This window comes from Podarcis liolepis, assembly GCF_965112155.1.
Source record: "Podarcis liolepis genome assembly, chromosome: 8".
NCBI lineage: Eukaryota > Metazoa > Chordata > Lepidosauria > Squamata > Lacertidae > Podarcis > Podarcis liolepis.
Window position 1 is genome coordinate 17918512 of NC_139560.1, and position 21834 is coordinate 17940345.

General features: G+C 40.6%; 1 protein-coding gene and 1 long non-coding RNA gene across 14 annotated transcripts in view; one reads left to right on the forward strand and one right to left on the reverse strand.

Moving 5' to 3' along the window:
- The window catches only part of TRPS1 (transcriptional repressor GATA binding 1), a 231496-nt gene extending 217042 nt beyond the window's left edge, over positions 1-14454 (forward strand). For all 13 annotated transcript variants that reach the window (XM_083516528.1, XM_083516533.1, XM_083516522.1 and 10 more), the window contains 2 exons: positions 8830-8952; positions 12620-14454. In XM_083516528.1, coding sequence (XP_083372654.1) covers positions 8830-8952; positions 12620-13681 — 1185 coding nt within the window. In that variant the 3' untranslated portion in view covers positions 13682-14454. The remainder of the gene's footprint in view (positions 1-8829; positions 8953-12619) is intronic.
- Positions 14455-14933: 479 nt separating this feature from the next.
- Positions 14934-20478, reverse strand: LOC310713258. The gene is made up of 2 exons (XR_014529156.1): positions 19072-20478; positions 14934-18495 (listed from the first exon to the last, which is right to left on the reverse strand). It is a non-coding gene; the product is annotated as an uncharacterized lncRNA (long non-coding RNA).
- Positions 20479-21834: the final 1356 nt, after the last annotated feature.

The following is a 21834-nucleotide window of genomic DNA, read 5'->3' on the forward strand; positions in this document are numbered from 1 at the left end:
GCCCCATTAGCTAAAGTAGTGCTTCAGGTTAAGAACAGTTTCAGGTTAAGCACGGACCTCCGGAACGAATTAAGTACTTAACCTGAGGTACCACTGTAAACTGTTACCAAAAAAAAATAAGATCTGGCCCTCTCTGAAAAAAGTTTGGGCACCCCTGCCTGAGGTATCTTTCTAGACAGCATACATGGGAGCAGAATTGACCACTGGTGTGTGTGTGTCTGTCTGTCTGTCTGTGTGTCTCTCTGTGTGTGATGAGGTTAGGGGGGGGGTGGTGTGTGTGTAGTGGCAAGACATGGTGTAAGTGGGTAGGTTTGTGGAGTGTGTGCTTGGTCGCTGGGTGCAGCTGGGTGGCTGTAGTTAAGGGCTAGATGTAGTTGTGGTGTTGGGGTGTCTGTGTAATTGCAGGGAGTACTCGGCTGTGGTGTCCATAACAATTTCTCAGGACCCTAAAACATAGGTGATCACTTGCCTAACAGCTTCACCCCACATAATTAAAGGAATCTGCATCGCACATAGCAGCCACTAGGTGGCTCCCACTGCAAATACTGTACTCCGGGCAAAATGTTCACTTCAAACTTGAATCTGTGCATGCCCTGCTTTGTGTTTCCATTAGCTTCATTTTAATGTAAACCTCTTTGTAAGAAACATTATTAAATACAAACAAACAAACCCTGTCATATACGTTAATGGGGCAGAGAACCCTTAATAACTTTTGAATCACTACCCAGAATTTGATCAAACCATTGAAGAAATGCCTTCCTTGGCAAGCATAATAAAACACCTCAATACTTTTAAACAGAATTGCAAAGAAATATATAGCATACCTGTTTATTAATATAATATAATATAATATAATATAATATAATATAATATAATATAATATAATATAATATAATAGTAGTGCATTTTCTGAATGAAATTCTACTGATTCAGAATCCGCCAATGATCTGTTACATTGTTTATTACATCCTGTTACTTGTAATCTTGCCAGACTCTTTTGAATTAAGGTTACATCAACTCATACTCCCAAATCCTAGCCTAAAATCATCATTAATAAACCCCATGGAGCAAAGTGAGACTTGAACCTTTGAAGAAACAGACATAGGATTGGGCTGCATGAGACTTTTAAGGGTTACACAGACTTGATTATCTAAAAGTGAATCTGTACACTGTTCATATGTACACTCTGTAGACAACTCTTAAGTCTTTTGTCCTCATGGTATATAAAATGTCAAATATGTCATCTTAATTGCAAATAACTTCAAGCAGCTCATGTTTCAGTTCACTGAAATGATGAGCAAATTCTGACGGGAACTTGTAGAATTTCAAGCGAGTCTTAGAATTTTACCTGACAGTTACATTGTTGGTTTTTAGAGAAAGGAAGCATGGGCCCAAATAATTGGAAGATGCCTTTCAGTTAACCACTGAGAGGGAAGCCTTGAGGAAGAGAGGGAACTCTCAAAGCTAGTGCCATTACGAACAATTTTCCACATTCTCACACCCAGAGACTGGTCTGGAAATATGACGATGATGATGATGATGATGATGATGATGATGATGATAATAATATCCCACCAGAACCGGGCTCAGGGTGGCTAACATCAAAATATATAATACATTAAGACATAAAATTCAGCAATCAACTTGTTCATTCCTCTTCAAATTCAACCTCCCACTTTCACACCTCCTTCTGTGCTCTTCCCTGCATCTGGAATGTTCTGTAGTCTCTGTTCATCAAGCCATCTTTTCCTCCCTTCTCAAAATCAAAAACCTTGCCCCTCCTATCAGTTTTGGTAGAGTTAAACTGTGATCCTTGTATCAAGGACTATGCTCGTTCTGTATTCTGTACAGGTCGTATCACACTCTTGGTGCTAAATGCATGTGTTTTGTATTCTAGTGCTGCTCCTCTTGTTCCTACTAGCATAGCCAAAAGTACTTCTAAGGAAAGTAAATGAATACATTTGTTTTGAACTAAATTCCTTTAGGTTTTGTGGCGATTGCAATAATTTAACCATACCTATGATTGAGATTTAGCCTGGTTTACATTAGACTCCAAAATTCGGAACCAGCACATCCTCCAGGAAAATCATTTAGCACTTCTGCAATGCTGCTCTTGTGATACTACAGAGTACTAATACTTGCACAGTTTGTAAGTTTGCCTCTTTTCCAACGTATCTGCTGCTTAATGCTGCATATCTTTGGCATTGTCTGTTACTCTCAAGTTGTGCCATTGTGGTCGGTGATAATTGGCTTGGAGAAATTATTTCAAAGGCTGCAACCCATCGCCTTCCCAAAATTAAACACGGCTTTATTTATTCATTAAGAACATTTGTATCCTGCTCTTCAGCCAAAAAAGTGTTCCAGAGTGGCTTGCATTCAGTCAGTATTTAATTTGAGCAAAACAATACATTTGGGCATGACACAGTAGTTAAAGACACATTTTCCTCCTAATTACAAACCCTCATTTTGTGTTTTTATATATGGGACTCTCAAAAAACATGACTAATTTTGAAAATCCTTCTGGTACTATCCTAGTAAAACTAGGGTAGTACAAGATGTTCATTGTGTTTGGTTTTCATGGCTAAACTAGTGGTATGTAGAGTCCAAAATATCAGAACCCTTATTGCTGAAAACATATACCGTATTTTTCGCTCTATAACACGCACCTGACCATAACACGCACATAGTTTTTAGAGGAGGAAAATCCGTAGACATGCCACCCGTAGGCATTCCCTCCATAACACGCACAGACATTTCCCCTTACTTTTTAGGAGGAAAAAAGTGAGTGTTATGGTGCAAAAAATACGGTACCTTTTTCATGCCTCTTCAAAGCCATTGCTTCTCTGATTTGCTGTGAACTTTCTCTTATTCTCACTCTTATTCTCACTCTGGATAGGGATCCTTTTCTGCTTCCTATTGGCTCCTAGTGAAACAGTAATCACATAGTGAACTCAATGGCAATCATTCTAGCTCACGGGCGTCCAGAGGCAGGGCCATTGGCATCCATTGGCATCCGAGGCTCATTCCCCAGAAACTGCAGGGTTCCCCTCATGTGAATAATGCATATTCCAGTGGAAAAACCCAAGACATTGCAGTCACTAAAAATGCAAATCCATTTCCCTGTGTCTGGGTTGATATGTCTTTTCATGGCTTCCTCATGCTTCTTTTCCATGCCAAACTTTTGGAACATGCTCAGAGACTAAATACAGTCTTCTCTTTAAATTCTCACTAAGCTTTCTTTTCCCTTAAATGAATGTATCAGGAAGCTTTCCTGTAAGATAAGTTTGCTATTTTCCTGGAAACGCTTTGAGAAAGGGGGAGAGGTATTATCCACAAACCTGAAGTGGTGTTTTTTTTCGTAGTTGGCTTTCCTCCAAATTATAAACAGCTGAACTGATTTAAATAAAGTTTTGTGTTTTCTGTTTTTTTTTTAAACCACTTCACATCTGTGCTGGCCAATTTGTGTGCCAAATTTCAGCCCAATGTGATTTGAGACAACTGAGATATTAAACACCCCAACCTAGGAACTAAAATGGAAATACTGACAGACCCTTAACTGTAGTGGTCCCTTCAGGCAGTGTTATTATAATATACTGGCTATAAGGATCCACATAATTAAAGATTGACGCAGCAGAAACATAGTTTCAATTATAGACCCTTTGGGCTTCTTTTCCCAAGCACGTACAGGAAATCTACATGGATAACTCCAATTAGTAACAAGTGGCGTTGATGGGAATCCAGACCCCTTCATCTTTGTTCAGGGACATGTTCAGAAGTGCTGCTAGGAGGTTAGGGCTGGGATAAAAGGTGGGACGCATGAAATGGGATGCAAATGGCTAATGCAGACATAGGCAGTGTGGTATCCTGCAAAGGTTGGTGGACTACAACTCCCATCATCTCTGACCATTGGCCATGCTGACTGGAGCCGATGGGAATTGTATTCCAATGGCATCTGGAGTGAGAGGTAAATAAATACCCTTCGCTTAGAGAAGGATCTGAAAAAAAATCCTTGAAGTGTGAATGTTTTATTCTGGATTGTTTTGTTCTCACGCCATACTTTTAAAGGACATGGTTTCCCCCCAAAGAATCCTGGGAACTGTAATTTGATTGTAGCCCTGTGATGAGGGCTACAGTTATGCCTGTTAAAGTGGTATGAATGTGCTTTAAATGCATGGGTTTCAGGTTTTCTAAGAAATAAGTTGTTATTGCTGGAATTATCTTTAGAAAAGGGATTGTGAGTTTTACTGGTGATCATTCAGGGTGGGCTGGGGATCCTAACATTGGCCATGCTATGCTTTGTCCTATTCTAGGAATTGTAGTTGCAGAAACAGGCATTGCCGAAAATTCATCCCCTACCTTTAAAAAAAAACACCATTCAGGAACAAGAGATAGATTGGGAACTGAACAATCACATTTAGCAAAATAACAATAGAGAAAATTGACACAAAAAGAGAAGATACAATCAAATAAAATAATGCTTTTCTCCATGTTTCACAACTCTCTGTGATGGTTTAGGATCAGGTTGGCCATTAAGGAATTTAATGCACCTATAAGGCAGCTGGCCTCAGGTACTTGGTCTGCTGACCACACATATACAGAATTTAGTTTGGTATTGCAAGCCAGAGAATAACTTTTGGAGGAAACACCACTCAGTTTGTAATACAGTGAAGGGTTACCGATTAGACAAATTTGTATTCTCAACGAGGAAATTACAGACTTCAGTGACACTAGTAAACCCTTTTTGGGGGAATCAAGTAGTATCTAAACTGAAGAAGATGAAGAAGCTCCAATCTGTTCATCATCCAGGTTATGAAGAACATTACACTGTTTACACAGAAACTAGGAAGTGTTTTTTAAAATATATTTTTATTTATTTCATATAAAATAACAACCATTTAACACAGGAAGAAATAGGTTAGATGGGTCATACTGGTTCCAGACAATACATTTCCTGAATTACTTTGCTTTCCAATGTGTAATAAATAGCGTCTACTTATCCTGTTAGAGATTTTACATCCTTTCCACTTGGTTAACTTAATCAGTTCTAAAACAATCCAATCTCTAAGTAAGAGATGGATGCACCTCCAGATTTTTTTCCCTTTTTGAAATTATTTCTAGTCTTGTCACAGAAAATACAACAACTTTCCAATAATTTCCATGTCCACATTTTCCCCCACACAATCTATCAGGTAATAAAGTAAGATTACTTTCTTCTAGCTACAGCCTGTGTAATTTTATACCGTTGTGATTTTGGGTGCAAGTTACAGCACTTGTGAGCTCTGTGTTGCTTTTCAGAATGGCTCATGGCCCAAAGATATAAAAGAAGGCACAGAACCATTAACTTAAATCCAAATAAACATCACTTTATTGATTAGGAGCAGAGAAGTTGAATTTAACCTCTCCTCTGGCCTTACCTGGCATGTCTTCATTAATCCCAGTCGCTATGGCAGGCTAGTTCATTGCTACACAGTTTAGCTTGAATTAAGTTGCGTCTTGGCATATATTTGATGAAATAACTATGTGTCTCATGTAATTGTGGTTTCTCCTTTAAATTTTGGTCACACTGACAAGCACTCAGTAGCAAGGAAGAATCTTCATTTTAAAGACTCTTAATCTCAGGGTTGTGGGTTCGAGCCCTGTGTTGGGCAAAAGATTCCTGTATTGCAGCAGGTTAGACTAGATGACCCTCATGGTTCCTCCCAAATCTACAGTTCCATGATTCTATTACTCTATTTACACTTCGGGTCAAGCAAATTCAACCACCATTGAATTGCATGGTGTGCCAGTTGCACAGATAATTTTTCACTCCATATTTTTGCATAATATACAACACAGTCATTGTAAACAGTCATTCCCGATCAGTAAACTGCCTTCACAAATCATTCGTTCCAAATAATCCCTTCGCCTTAAAGTGTTCTACAAATAATAATCACATCATTTATTTTATGGCGGTTTTTTGTTTGTTTTTAGGTTTCCCCAGAGTTTCAGTGGTGTAGATAGGTAATTAACCTTCTATGCATATATAGATACTTAATAGATAAACTAATAGTTAATTGATAATGAATCATTTTAGGCATATAAATAATAGGCATTCTATGCATATTCCCCAAAAGGCCACCTGCCCCTGTATTGACCTGTAAGATTACTTAGATCACCTGGGTAAATTCTACTAAGGCACCACATCCTACAGAGGAATAACCCCAAAACAGGCATTTTCTGCCCCTTTCCCCCTTTTTATGGACTGCTCTTCCCCCTTGCCCTTTGCTTTGCAAAGACTTATTTCTTTGCCCAGGATTCCCCTGACCCGTGAGATGAGATGTTGTTTTATGTGTTTAAATCCCCTGAATTCCTGTTTTATTTGTTTTTCTTATATTTTTTTGTTAATAGTCTTTATACTGCTGTTCTATTGGTGTTTAATTTTTTAAGGTTGGTTTTAAAGGATGGATATATATATATATATATATATATATATATATAGTGGTACTTCAGGTTACATACGCTTCAGGTTACAGACCCAGAAATATTACCTCGGGTTAAGAACTTTGCTTCAGGATGAGAACAAAAATTGTGCTCCGGCGGCACGGCAGCAGCGGGAGGCCCCATTAGCTAAAGTGGTGCTTCAGGTTAAGAACAGTTTCAGGTTAAGAACAGACCTCCTGAACGAATTAAGAACTTAACCTGAGGTACCACTGTATATCACTTTCTATATTGTACACTACTTAGAGCCAAGCTGAGCTGAGGGACTTCTGGTCCTCCAAACATGATTGGACTACAGTCCCTATCAGACCCACCCAGCATGGCCGATGGCCAGGGATGACTGGAGTTTTTGCCCAGTGGCAACTGGAGGAGCAAAGTTTTCCCAGACACGGCTTAAAGATTTTTCAATATTAACTGGTTTATAAATGCACATGTTTATAAATGCATAGTACATTATGAAATAATTGGACATGGAGTGGTCCTATTGTACTGAGACGTAGGTGAGACAATGAGGTGTAATTATGATTATGATTTAGTGGTTTTTGGTTGGAGGGGTGGGACCAGTAGATCATTCCGTTAGCATTCTTGATTTTATTACCTCGACTTGAAGCAGGACAACCTGCTACACTAATGAAATTGTGTTCTTGGTTTAAAAGGGCAATTGTTAGGCTGACTTTGGTGCTCACCGAAAAACATTTCCCCAGTCTTGTTAAATTATTGCTCTCATTTTAGATTTTTATGGCCGTGTAGGTTACCTGCCCTCGTTTCCCTGTGTTTCATTCATTTTCCTCGTATTGGTGATTAATGGGGGGTGTCGAACGTTCGAGTGAGCAGGCATCAGCAAATGCAAGATCATAATTAGTTTAGCTGACGAGGGCCTCTGATAGCGCTTGCATCTGGATGGAAAAATTACCCTATAGGGAACTGGCTGATCACCAGGTCTTTTTAGTGATACATTGTGAAACACCCGATGAATCAAATGCCCTTTCGATGCCAAGAAAGTGTTCCATACTCCAAGCCAAAATTATGTCTGCAAAAAGCTTTCCATTTGAAATGTATCAGAGTACAATTATAACCATTGTATTTTCTTGGCACCGATAGCCCCCCTTCCCTACAGTATGGCGTAAAGTTAAATAAATTACTTAAATTTGATGAAACCTTGAAATTTTGATTTACAGGACTGGTAATTTTTTAATTTAGAACAAAATCAGTTTAATCTTTTAGTGAAACTGTTTTCCCTCCACACTTGTGCAGGGCAGAGAACATTTAATAAAAGTTTGTAAAAAAAGAAAGAAAGAAACCAATGTTGAAATGATTTTTTTATTTTATTTTTGCATGGGGGGAGCAGGGAGGCAGAACAAGACAGCCATGTCATTGTTGTTAGCAGTTGTGCCCACAAACACAGCCTGGGTTTTTTTCCCTTGTGGTGTTCTTATTGAAATGAAAAGTTTAATGATATCATTATGTCACCGAAGGAATTTAACAAGCTTCTCTGGTCAGCGCTGCCCGATGCTGAACAAGATGGAATATTAGTAAATGTTGAATGGGCTATTAGTAAAGCTGTAGAGCTCAGTCAACAGTCCAGTTAATGTTCATTTTGCATTTGGAAAAGTTTTGCCTTTACTAAATTAAAACGAAAGTAAAAAAAAATCTCCACTGATAAGGCGGTATTGCCTAGTTTCATACGAAGTTCAGAAGTGGTATCATTAACAATGCCATGTTTTTCACCGATGAAATTAGGCCGTGGTCTTAGTCAGCTGCGGGAAATAGAAAGTAGCATAAGTAGATTTTAGTTTTATGTTAACCTATGTGGGAATTACATTCAGTATTGTGTATATTGTTAATAACGTATAGGCTCTTTTACAAGAACTGGAATGAGACAAACGAACTGGAATCGCGCACGCACACACACACACACACACACACACACTATTTGTAGTTAATACTTATAATTAAAACAGTGAATTCCTTGCAAAAAGCAGCTAGCAAGATCAGCAGAGATCATTTTGTGTCAAAATAGAATATTGAAATTCCGAGTTCAGAATCCAGTCATTAGAAGGGCACAGACACTAAAGTTCAAAAAGTTAAAGCTGTTACCGGGTTGGGGGGTGGAGAGGGAAGTGGTGGTATTTCGCACACCTCATCCATCACTGTAGGGTAAATTGTAATGAAAATCAGCGGTCCCTATTAAGCGCAATTGAACCTGACCTCATTATGGGCAGTGTGGTTTTTATGCTATCAATTGTTGCCAGCCTAGAGACAAAACTCCTGTGTTGATTTGTCCTAACTCCACAGATCACGTGACTTAACCTTTGACTTTGTGTCCCCCCCCCCTTTTTTTCCCCGTTTCAGAGACGTAGAGGCTCAGGAGTTTTCTGTGCCAACTGCCTGACCACAAAGACCTCTCTCTGGCGAAAGAATGCAAATGGAGGATATGTATGCAACGCGTGTGGTCTCTACCAGAAGCTTCACTCGGTAGGAAGAACTTACTCGTTTTATGCAGGAAAGGTTTTCGGCAGCTAGGCTGAAGTAGGGCAGCTGCGGTTAATTTCCTAACTGCATTCCCACCTCCCCCCTTTTTTTTCTTCTTCTTCTTCCCAACGCGGCCACTCTGGGATCAGATGTGATTCATTATGGAACATGCTGATACACCACGGAGAGGCGTCTATGCTGGAGATTACCAATGAGGCATTAATTATTTTGATACAAAATAAAGAATAAAAGTGGGGGTGTTTCCTCCTCCCACCCAAGAAGTTCACAGAAATATGTTGCAACAGAACTTGTCAAGATCCCCTCATATTGATCACAAAGCGGAAAGCTTGTAGCTCAGTGGCAGAGCTGATGAAGGAAGAAGGACTCAGTTTCTGTCCCAGGTATCTCCAGGTAGAGTGGGAAGATACCCCTGTCGGAAAGCAGCTGCCAATCATTGTAAACAGCACTGAACTGCTGGATGCTCTGATGGATAGAAAGCAGAAAGATGTCCCTTGTTAACATCTAGCTCCAGCCTAATAACTGAGCTTCAGGGCAATATTTTTGTTCCCAACAACGTATGGTAAAGGGACATACTGTCCTGTTCCAATGAACATAGCTTAGTTTATGCCAACCTGCTCCACCCTTCCCTTTTGATTCACTGCAGGACTTCCTGGCTTAATTAACCCTAGTTTCCCATTACATCTGAACTGGTAAACCATAGTTACCAGAAACTCAAGAAGCCACGATCTTAAGCCCAATCAGAAATGTGGTTTAAGACCTTGGCTTGTTCCAGTTCTGGTAACACATTTTGAACCACTTTGAGGTTTTCTTCTTACCATCAAGCGGCATATAAATATTACAAAATAAAGGAAAATAGACATAAGAGAAAGCTATGATTAATCAACCCTAATACCAGATATTAGCCAGATTTCAATGGCCCATATAAGAGCATTCCTTGAACAAATAAATAAAATTATTGGGTGGCATTCACCTAAACAGCTCCATCAGTGGAAGTGCTGTGTAAGGACTTCTGCTTGCACAATAGGACTTCCCCCCACATTCCCCTGAAATTGGCTTATGGGGGAGAACCCCAGAACAGCACAGGGGATGGGGGCAAGCAGGTTATTCCATCTGGCAAGCTGCAGTGCTTTCACAGGCAGGACAATTGGAAGAATGCAATGTTGACTTCACCCAATTGTATGAGAGTTCATGCAATTTTATGAGAGTTTTAATCCTGACTTTTAGTGTGAAATAGTTTGTTGTAGTTTACTTAACAACATATTCACACAGATGGCAAATTCAATCTAAATATAATTTCATCTGGCGCCTTTTTTAATTCTATTTAATTTTTGATCCACTGTTTATATCTTGTCTTGGAATATTGCTGTACTTCCTCTTTTGCATCTTTTGATCCCCCCCTTTCTTAGAAGTGACGGAAGACATTGTTAGTTTTGTCAGATTGTGTGTGTGTGTGTGTGTGTGTGTGTGTGTGTGTGTGTAATGTGTACACACACACACACACACACAGAAAGTAAATACATTATAGCTACAATTTTAGATATTTTGAATTAAAAGGTATCATAAAACATGCAAAGTAATCCTAATAAATGTATGCTGGCAGCATTGCTAATTGGTTATAAGTTGTAAAACCTTCATTTCATTAGCACAGAACTAAGATAACACCATCTTTAGTAGCAGTATTGGAGCATCGTAGTGAGATGTTATTTGATGTACACTGACATTAATGAGTTCAATTTAACTGCCCAATCAAAGCCCATAGATATAATTAACCCTGCTAGGCTGTGACAAACAGAAACACACTGAAATAAATGTAGATATTTAGAGGGTTGGGGGTTTTTTCCCCCCCTCCCATTTTTACAAAGCTATATAAACACAGGAAATTTCGGACTCCTCAGTAACACAGTTTGAACTGGAAGTAAATTAGTATATAAACTGTAGCAAATATGGATAGATCTCACTTTCAGAAATAGCTTGCAAATGAATTCACACCCTAATATTCTCTCCCCCACCCCATTATAACAACTGCCTCTTTATGTAGTGAAAGGGATTTGGGCGTGGGCTTCTCATTGCCCCAGTGTTCAAAGTGATGGTCATGATGGTCAGGTTTTGCAACCAAATTGCCTCTCTACTGTGTCTCATAGAACACAACAGAAGCCCTTTAGAACTGAAGTGGCATTAAAAATAAAAGCAGCAATTGACAGAAATTGAGATCAGTGGTGTATCTGGCATGTACTTCCACAGTGGATTTATTCCCCTCGTCCAGCCCATCTCCATAATATACACAGTCCTAAGTCCCATTTCTCAGTGGTACTAGAAAGCGTGGGAACCAGTGAGGAGTTGAGTATGTCTGTATGTTTGTATGTTCGTATCTTCCATTTCTTCCATGAAGTAACTGAATATATGATATACATATATATATATATAGGTTTACCAGGCAGTTTCCCATCCTGGCACCACATATGTGTGTTTTACAGTGAACAGGAGTGATGAGCAAGCAAAAGGAGAATCCATACTCACCATTCTGGCATGTGCTACACTAGAGTACATCAAAGATTACAAGTTTAAAAAGGCAGAAATATTCACTCAGAGATGTTATTTAATGTCACAATAGATATATGTAAAGCATTTTTAAACTATCCCAGTAAAAGAGAATTGAGTGTTCAACTTACTTGCCTGAACTTTGGGACCTTATATCATAATCATATTATTTCCTGCCTCACAGTTCCTCTTTGCTTACGGAGGAGCTTGCACCTCCAAGAACCGAATCATAGAGTGGGAAATTCAACCACTACTGGTTTCTTTCTTATGAAATAAAAGTTTTCACTTCTTATTAAACACCTAAATCATAGTGAATGTTCAAAACTAGATTTTTAATAGAATAAAGCTTGAGAGGGAATCACCGACACAGCTTGTTTGACTTCAAAAAAGAGGCTAGAAAGTTGTGGGGTGAAGGAGCCGTGTGAAGCAAGCAGACACCTCTGGAAAGGTGCTGGTAAGGAACTTGGCTTGCTTCGCGTGTTGGTTTAAAAATGCTGATATGCATAACTCATGAGTGACAATCATAGTCACTTAAAACATTGATCTTCAACAAGGGGTCATGATATCCAAGTAACTTAAGGTGAGAAGGGAAAATAGGGAGGGAGGCAGAGGAAATTATCCTGGTCCAATAAGCCATGGTTTTTCAGTCCAGCAACAAGTTGCGTGCCTCCTTCCCTTCCTCTCTGTCTCACATATTTGGCTTCAACAAATCTGTCTTGGTTTCTTACCAACTGGGAGATCAAACCAAGATCAGATTTAAGATCTTGTAGTTGAGAATATCCTCAGTCAATATGGTCATTATTAGGAATTTTCTGCACTCAGGGGACTCTTGAAAGTCACATAAAAAGTTGTTAGGGTGGAGAGATTTGATACTGGCTAAAGCACTTTGATACCAGCTAAACCATTGAAAGGGGGGCGTTGACACATTTTTTATTATATAAAATTAAGGAGTCGGTTTCCAGTGCTTGCTTTGACCTCCTGTCTTTTGCTGTTTCCCTGCAATGGCTTGATGTGGTTCAGCAACTATAACTGGGGATTTGCACAAGCAGTTCTGCAAAGCTTTGCTTAGCAATGCTCGTTTATTTATGATGTTATTGTGTTTTATATGCAGACTCCCAGGCCTTTAAACATCATTAAGCAGAACAACGGTGAGCAGATCATTAGGAGACGAACGAGAAAGCGCCTTAACCCGGAGGCACTGCAGGCTGAGCAGCTAAACAAACAGCAGAGAGGGAACAGTGAGGAACAAGTCAACGGCAGCCCGTTAGATAGGAGGTCAGAGGATCATATAACAGAAGGTCACCAGAGAGAAATCCAGCTTCCCAGCCTGAGTAAATATGAAGCCCAGGGCTCATTGACTAAAAGCCATTCTGCTCCGCAGTCAATATTGGTCAGCCAAACTCTGGATATTCACAAAAGGATGCAACCTTTGCACATTCAGATAAAAAGTCCTCAGGAAAGTACCGGAGACCCAGGCAATAGTTCCTCTATATCAGAAGGAAAAGGAAGCTCAGAGAGAGGCAGCCCAATAGAGAAATACATGAGACCTGCTAAGCATCCGAACTATTCGCCACCCGGAAGCCCCATTGAAAAGTACCAGTACCCACTCTTTGGGCTTCCATTTGTACACAATGACTTTCAAAGTGAAGCTGATTGGCTGAGATTCTGGAGTAAATATAAGCTGTCCGTTCCCGGGAATCCACACTACTTGAGTCATGTGCCTGGCCTACCAAATCCTTGCCAAAACTATGTGCCTTATCCCACCTTTAATCTGCCTCCTCATTTTTCAGCTGTCGGATCTGATAATGACATTCCTCTAGATTTGGCGATAAAACATTCCAGACCTGGGCCAACTGCAAATGGTGCCTCCAAGGAGAAAGCGAAGGCACCGCCAAATGTAAAAAATGAAGGTCCCTTGAATGTAGTCAAAACAGAGAAAGTTGACCGAAGTACTCAAGATGAGCTGTCAACCAAGTGTGTGCACTGTGGCATTGTCTTTCTGGATGAAGTGATGTATGCCTTGCATATGAGTTGCCATGGTGACAGTGGACCTTTTCAGTGCAGCATATGCCAATATTTTTGCACGGACAAGTATGACTTCACAACACACATCCAGAGGGGCCTACACAGGAACAATGCACAAGCTGAAACGAATGGCAAATCTAAAGAGTAAAGATAAATAAAATAAAATAAACCTTAGCACTTAGCACAATTAAACAGAAATAGGTTTCCTTGATGGGAATTCAATAGCTTGTAATGTCTTATTAAGCACTTCATATAGCAAGCATGCCTTATCCAGTATACAATCCTTCGTTCTTTTCTCTTCCCTCTTTTCCCTTCCTCTAGACAAAAAAAAAAAAAAGTTACCAAGAAGGAAAAGCAAAATGGATGGCAGCTGGAATTGGGGGTTAAGGGATATTTACTTGGGACCCGTCCACCAAAACTATACAGAAGACACTATATCAGGGCAAGTCTCTTCGGGGGGGGGGGGGGACCCTAATCAGACAACTAATGCTTTTCGTTCTTGTAGCTGGCTAGAATGCAAAGATGTATCATGCAGGTGTACAGTAACATATGCACACTGTATAGCAAAATGGACTTGTTAAATAAACTGATGTCCAGAAATCTAGTAGTATTTTTTTTTCCTCATTTGGGTTCACTTTGGCCTTATTAGAGCATCCGACAGCATCCACCATTTCTGCAATCTGGAGGTAGTATTTTTCTCCAGACGTCACTCACGCAAAACCAGCCGGTAGCTACTATTTTGATGGCTATCGCCTTGCAGTCTACAACAGTACTCCCCAATCTATCAAGGTCTAGTGCAATAGTAGATTGAATAGGTACCTGCAGACCCAGGAACAATCATCAGGAGCATTCAAAATCATGAAAGCCTCAGTGTAATGCTCCTTCCCTTGCAATCTGAAAACTTTTTTTAAAAATGAAAAAGAATCTCAGGAAAGGTTAAAGTTAAATGGCGCTGGTGGAAAAAGATGTCGGGGAAAAAGAAAAAGAAAACCTATATATTTGTAGTCCAGACCTTCTCCTTTCCAGTCTGAAAGATGCGAGAAGGCCCTTTAAAATAGATATTGTGCTGGTGTTCATTAATTTCCAGCCCAGTACAGGCCCCAGGGTTGCAAACTACATCTCAGGGGTTTCTGAGTAACGTGCTTTGGCCAAAATACAGGTTTTGGAGTAACATTCTGTAGAAAAGTGCTCTGCCTGGCGACTTATCTCTTATATGGAAGCTTCTTTACCAATTTGGATGTGTGTAGTATTAATGTTTTGCATTAGCTATTCTTTCTAAATTTCGCTTCAGGGTTGAGTGTATGACTCACTTTCCCAAAAGCCCTTTGGTTATTTATATGTAGCGGTCAATCTCTTCACTAGACTTAATGCCAGCTTTTGCTCGTGTCTGCCTTCATGGCTGTTTTTGTTACTTTAAAAAGAAAAAGAGAGGGGAGGTTTTGTAAAACTAGCCCATGAAGGGAAAGCTCCTCAGCGTAACTGCTCAGGGAAATAGGTCTAAATAACTCAATATCCATTCATTGGTTCAAGGTGCTTTTAGCCAAGCCTCCATAGATGCTACAAGGATCTGCAAAGGACAGACTTCAATTCATTTGCACGATATCGGCCCAGCCAGTAGTTTTGATTGTTGTTTTTACGAAGGGATATACAAAGAGATATTACAAGCTACTGGATGCACTGTCAGATTAACTTATTTCATTTAAGAAGTTGGGAGAACAAATAGGGAAAAAAACTTATTTTTCTAGTAAATATTAATGTATTACATTTCAAATAATGGTGCCTGACATATTGAATAATTATTTTCTACAGTGTACGTATGCAACAAAGATATTCCATCATGCATAAGATTCAGCGCTGGCTCAGCCTCGCTCTGTTTACATTTGCAAATGTAGCAAACAAGGTAATGAAGCAAATTTCTATTGCAGTAGGTCTCTTTTATTTGTGCGTGTGTGTGTGCATTAAAATTGTAAACAGTAACATGAAATGAATGGACTTTGTTGATATTAATGATTTGCTGGGGGAGAAGAAGATGAAAAAGAAGAAGAAAATGGCAAGAAGGAAATACGAGAATATTTTTACGCCTACTTAGGAGGAAGCGAAAGGGTAGCACGATTCATTCCAAGTACTTTTTTGTATTCTTAAGCTCTTAACTCACATTGTTATGCTTAAAATGATAAACATATATCCTCTTTTTATTGCTTTGTCTATGTTTCAGATGAAACATTTCAGAGATTATGTCGAGAGGTGCCACACGACTCCTTGGCACTGAAGGTTTTTATTGCATTCTGTAGTCGCATTGCACTCCCGTTTTTACCATATTACACAGCCGCTTCATTGTTTGGGTTTTTTTTTGTGTTTTGTTGTTGTTGTTGCATTGGGGCTTTACTTCTTTATATCGCATTGCAGGCTCTTTAGTCTCTCGAGGTTATGGAGTACAACTGGTTCCTGAATGTTGCTGCGAATGAAGTTTTAAAACGTCTTGTCTTATATCCAGTTGCCTGTCCCTCCCCCTGTTTTGTTTTCTCAAATGTTCTAGGAAATTGTTTCTAGGGGATGGGGAAGGGCTGTAGCTCGGTGGTAGAGCATCATCTGCTTGGCATTCGGGAAGCCTCCTCTCCCCCAGGTGCAATCCTGGGCATCTCCTGGCAGGGCTGGGAGAGATACCCCAGTCTGCAACCTTGGAGAGCCGCTGCTTATCAGTGAGTAAACAGTACTGGGCTAAGATGGACCAATCGTCTGACTCGGTATAAGGCAGCTTCCTATGACCCCATCAAGGCTAGATTACCCCAGTTCAGAAAGGTATGTTAAAGGGCCATCTTCTGATCCCACTTACATGCTGCCTATCACAAACGTTCATGTAATTCAAACTAACTTTTAATAAGAGTCAGACGCATCATTCTCTGCTCTAGAAAATGAGCATTTAAAATAAACCTGGGAAAAGGGAGAGAGGACATTGAGGTTAGGGTCATGTCTGACTAGTGGTTCTTTTGGTACAGGGCTCAGATTTGGAGGTGGCCCTTAAGGAAATCTGCAAGCCACCCCCAATTTTAGCTAAATCATGTCTCCGCTTCCAAGTCTTCTGAAACCAGTAACTATGGCTGCATTCCTAAACACACCTACCAGGGAGTAAAAGTCTCAGTGGACACAACATAACTTTTATTATTGCACAGGATCACACCACACAGGACCCTCCTGAAAGGTGTAGGGATCCATGCTGGAATCAAGCGTGGTTTTGGCAGAGGAGAACATGTTTTCAGGGGTGAAAACAGATGACCGTTTGCCAGGTGGTAACTTATCCACGGTGTGTGATGTAACCATGTTGCAACTTGGTCATCTGTAGTCTTCTGCCAAGTCCAGAGAGGCGTTTTATCACTTCTCCTTTTAAAGCTTTACGAAGACAACGGATAAAAATTACTTGGCTAATTTGACAGGATAATATAGGCAACTATTTAAACCACCAGCTGGATCAGCTTACCATGCATGTCATGGTCAGTTACTGTTTGTTCATCAGTATGTACCCAACACTGATATTGAAAGCAAAATATGGGAACTGTCACCCTGCATGAGAAACACTCCCATACCTGACTGCCACAGGTCTTGCTGACCTTGGCAGTGTTACAGAAGCTGCATATCTTACTTGTTATTGAATAATTCCTCCCAAGCCTGTTGCTCGACAAGCCCAAAGAAGCCCCGCAGTCTCCTATGGCAATCCCTCAGGGTACATGGATAGTAGGCTGCATTTGGCTTGGCAGGTCACAAGTTCTGCAGGGCTAATCAAGAAGGGGATTTGCTCTTAGCTCAAGGCTGTGTTGAGCTACTGCTTGCTCATCCTCTTGGTTAAGGGAGCCTGTTAATCCATATCCCTAGAAAGGAATCATGAAAGTGAATGTTTGTGGAATACTGGGAAGTTGTAGTAGGTGGGAGTGCCAATGCCACTTTATTTTCATCAACCTCATGTAATACGATCAGCCCTGCTTCAGCGCTTTTAAAGCAGTTGTCCTCCAACAACGCTTAGGTCAATGGCAGGAGCTGAAAGAGATAATCCATTTTCTAGTGACACAGTGTTCCATTAAAAACAGCCATTGTTGTGTCAGATTTTCAGGACAAATGCCAAAAATTAACCGCTGAGATTTAACTAGTTAATATCAGCAGGTTTGGTTTTTAATATCAGCATTGTTTTGGTTTTTAAAGTTTCTCAACTGCTGGAAGATATCCCTTTCCAGGAGAATGCTTCGTATGAAATGAACTCTATGGAGTTCTGTGTATTAGGGCTCATCCTACCCTCCTTTTCCTCCAGCATGCTTTGCAGCACAGCTGGTGGGATATGCCCCCCTCCTTGAAAGTTCAACTTTTAAAAAATCCTTGCTCCTTTTCCTTGTGGAGCTATAGGGAAGAGGATACAGGCAAAATTCAACCCAGTTAGGAACTGAGATATGAAAGCTAGGAGCTAAATGGGTTGTGGTTATGGGTGCAACACCAGAATGTCTAGGAACACTTTTTTATAGCAAGAATACAAAGCTTGCAGTTAAAATATTATGCTCATTTTTCGCATGGTCTAGTCCTTCCCCTGCCCACCACTTAATATTCTTAAGAGAGTCTATTCTCCAGTCTTCAGAGAGTAGCTGGAAGTGGGGAGGCACAAAAAGGTCCTCCTTTCCTTCCACTCTGCCTTTTTAACCTGAAATCTTAGGTCCAGTACTGTGTACTGAGCCCACAGCTCAGAAACTGCTTGCACTAATGCAATTCCCTGTTGCAAAATGTGCCATGAACAATGGGAGTTTTGAACACGGGTTACTCCCTAGTGTAACTTACACCTCCCAGTGTCATAACCAAAGGCGCTGACATTATTGACAAGCACTACACCTTTTTTTAAAAAAATGTTGCAAAATTAGCATGCATTGCATTACTATTTAATATGATTAAATAACTGTCCATGTATCGGGCTACCTGATACCACCTGCCCTGTTAGGTTAGGCCCCACTCATTGCCATTTGTAGGCCTGAGCTATTCCAGAAGGCAGGTGTGGTCTGAGGGCTTTATATTGCCGACCCCAGGTCTAAACCACTGGAGTTTTACTTGGAGAAATATTATTGCTGTGCAGCTTAGCTTCTAAAACAGCCTTCACCAACATGGTGCCTTTGGAGTTTTGAAGTGCAGCTCACATCATCCCCAGCCAGGTTGGCAAAGGCTGATCTAAAACAAAGAAATACACCTTTCTTTGGGGCTTTACTGTAAAATTTAACCTAAGTATAAAAAACCCATAAAAAACACCTTAAACTTTTAAGCAGATCATCTCAGCCTGTTTAGATTGACAAGTTGCTTGTGGCTTGACATAGTGAGATGTTCTCAAAATTATTTCTTAGGAAAACGTGTGGATGGAAGTGCCACTGATACTTTCATCTTCATTGACCTCACATAATACGATCTTCCCTACTTCAGTTTACAGCTCTTCCACCATGATCCTGTGAATCTCATTCAGTTCGATGGGGCTTGCTTCTGGATAAGTACACCCTCTCAGTGTCATACTCAGAAGTTAACCTGATTGAATTCAATGAGACCTACTTCCAGGTAAATGTGCATAGGTCTGCAGCCTTAAGAACATATCTTGGCACACTCGCCCTTCCCAGAATGTCAGAAGACACACATAGGGCTACAGTTTGAATGTTCCATCATGTTAAACAAAACAAAAAAGCTTGTGATATGCAGAAAATGAGCAGATCAGGAAAATGGATTTTAGTTCAGCCTTACTCTCTGAGATGCTTCCCGCCCCCTGCCCCCACTAAATGATTGGGAACATTCAAACATGCACCACTTCTGCCACAATTCTGAGAAGGTCCAGACCCAAATGACTGCTACCATGATTCTTCTCTGCTATAGGGTACTAGGAGGGCTCAGTCAACCTCCCCAACTGTTGAAATAATTCAGTGAGGTTAGTCCTCCCCACAGCACATCTACTAGCTGTAACCCTACAGTCTGTGTTTGGCCAACGTGCAAAGGAGCTCTGTGGATGTCCAAGTGTAGAACTTCTTCCCACAAGGGCTAAACAGGGAGGCGGCGAGGGTGTCACCACAAGGACAGAGCTAACCTGTGTGATCTCATCACATTCCCCATAGGTTCTTCCTAAAATACCTGGATGTATCCAGTTCTGTATTCTTGTAGTGCGAGATTCCTTTTCAGTTTCTGTAGCTCAAGACATTGTGGTGCTTCAGGCAGAAAATCCAAGTGATCGCTTGTATTTACCATTAGCTAAGATGAAACACAATTCACCGGGGTGCTCTACTGCCCAAGCCTTATTGAAATGAGTGGGAGACTGGGAGTTGTGCAAGAACAGTACGTGCTTAACTTTTTTTTCCAACAGGGAAGCAGCAGACCTTCCATTAGATTGTGACTTTGGGGTTAAGTCTCCCTCAGTCTTCAACCCTTAAGTGCACCTAAAATTCAAATTCACCACCATTGGTTACTGTTTCATTTTATTTCATTCTAGGGCTGCCTCTGTACTTTTTTCCAGACATGTTTTTCCTCCTTTCCCAGAGAGGGAATAAAATTCAGCATCTCAAAATACCATTGTCATATAAGGATGAGCAAAAAAATGGACGTCTTGCCTACAGAATCGTAGAATCAAGGATAATCTAGTCCCCTCAATGCAATGCAGGAATTACAGCTAAATAATGATGTGATGTTCCCAAAAGAACCCTTTAAATGCATAGCTCTGGATTGACTCTAGGATGCTCATGGCTATTCTGTCTGTTACGATACAAGGGGTATTCAGTTTTGTTTTCTCTATTTGTGCTTTCCATTCCCCAGTTTTCATAATGCATGTTCATTTCTACTCACAATCATGTTCCTGGTGTATTTCTTATGCAAAACAATTCTTCAGGCAGCAAAAAGATGTCTGTTACATCTAAACTTGAATAATAAAGTTTTACCACCAGTTATAAAAAAAGCAAAAAAGTTTGGAGTCTTTTTTTGGGGGGGTGCCCATACCAGGATAATGTAAAGAAGTCAAGAGAAATCAAGCACTTAATCTGTAAAGGTCAAGGACCCTGGACGGTTAAGCCCAGTCAAAGGTGACTAATGGAGTTTCGGCGCTCATCTCACTTTCAGGCCAAAGGAGCTGGTGTTTGTCCACAGACAGCTTTCCAGGTCATGCAGCCAGCATGACTAAACTGCTATTGGCACAATGGAACACTATGACGGAAGCCAGAGCGCACGGAAACACTGTTTACCTTCCCGCCACAGTGGTACCTATTTATCTACTTGCACTGGCGTGCTTTTAAACTGATAGTTTGTCAGGAGCTGGGACAGAGCAACAGGAGCTCACTCCATAGCAGGGGTTCAAACTGCCAAGCTTCCAATCAGCAAGCCCAAGAGCCTCAGTGGTTTAGACCATAGCACCACTCATGCCCCTTAACCTGTACTAGACACATACCAATTGGTTCATGTGGCAACAGAGTTTATAGAAGGGGTATCTATCCTCTGGCTCCCATCATCCCTGACTATTGGCCATGTTGGCTGGGTCTGAAGTTCAGCAAAATCTGGATGGGCTTAAAGGACGGTGTTCTCCAAGAAAACATTTTCCCATTAGTTTGCAATAAGAACGTTGCCCTTGCTTTGCACCAAATCCTTGAAGTTCCCTTCTATAATTTCTTTTTTCTTTCTTTTTCATATTATTATTGAGTCCTGTTTGGGACTCAGATAAAATGGAGCAAGCTATAGAAAAGGCAGTAATTAAAAAACACTAACAGGATTAAAATGGTATTTTAAAATCCATTAAATACAGATAACAAAGACAACATCACAACACCAGCCCTTTCCTCAAAAGTCAGTTCCTAAAGGCCTGTCTGAATAGAAAGGTGTTTACCCATAAGCGGAAGAACAAGTAGGAGCCAGTCTTAACTTCTGTAGGAAGTGAATTCCAAAGTTTGGGAGCAGCCATGGAGAAGTTCCTTTCTAGCATCCCCACCAAGCATGCAGGACAGAGAGAAAACTCCTTCCTTAGCTGCCCTTTGGTTCCATTTCCATCCTGGTCCTCCTCAAAGGTGCTTGTGGTGGAGTTAACCAGGAACAGGGACTCTGTTGGATATTTTTGGAGACCCATTTCCCTGAAGCCCCAGCCAGCATGACCAACAGTCATTGATGATGGAAGCTGTAGTCCTAACATCATCTAGAGGGCCACAAATTTCCTTCCCTCTGATATATAGTGTTGATCACCACCATTTTATCTTCACAGCAACCTGGTCTGATAGGTTTGTCTAAGAAACAGGCTGATCGTTGAACTTCCTCAGCCCTGAAGTCCAGCGC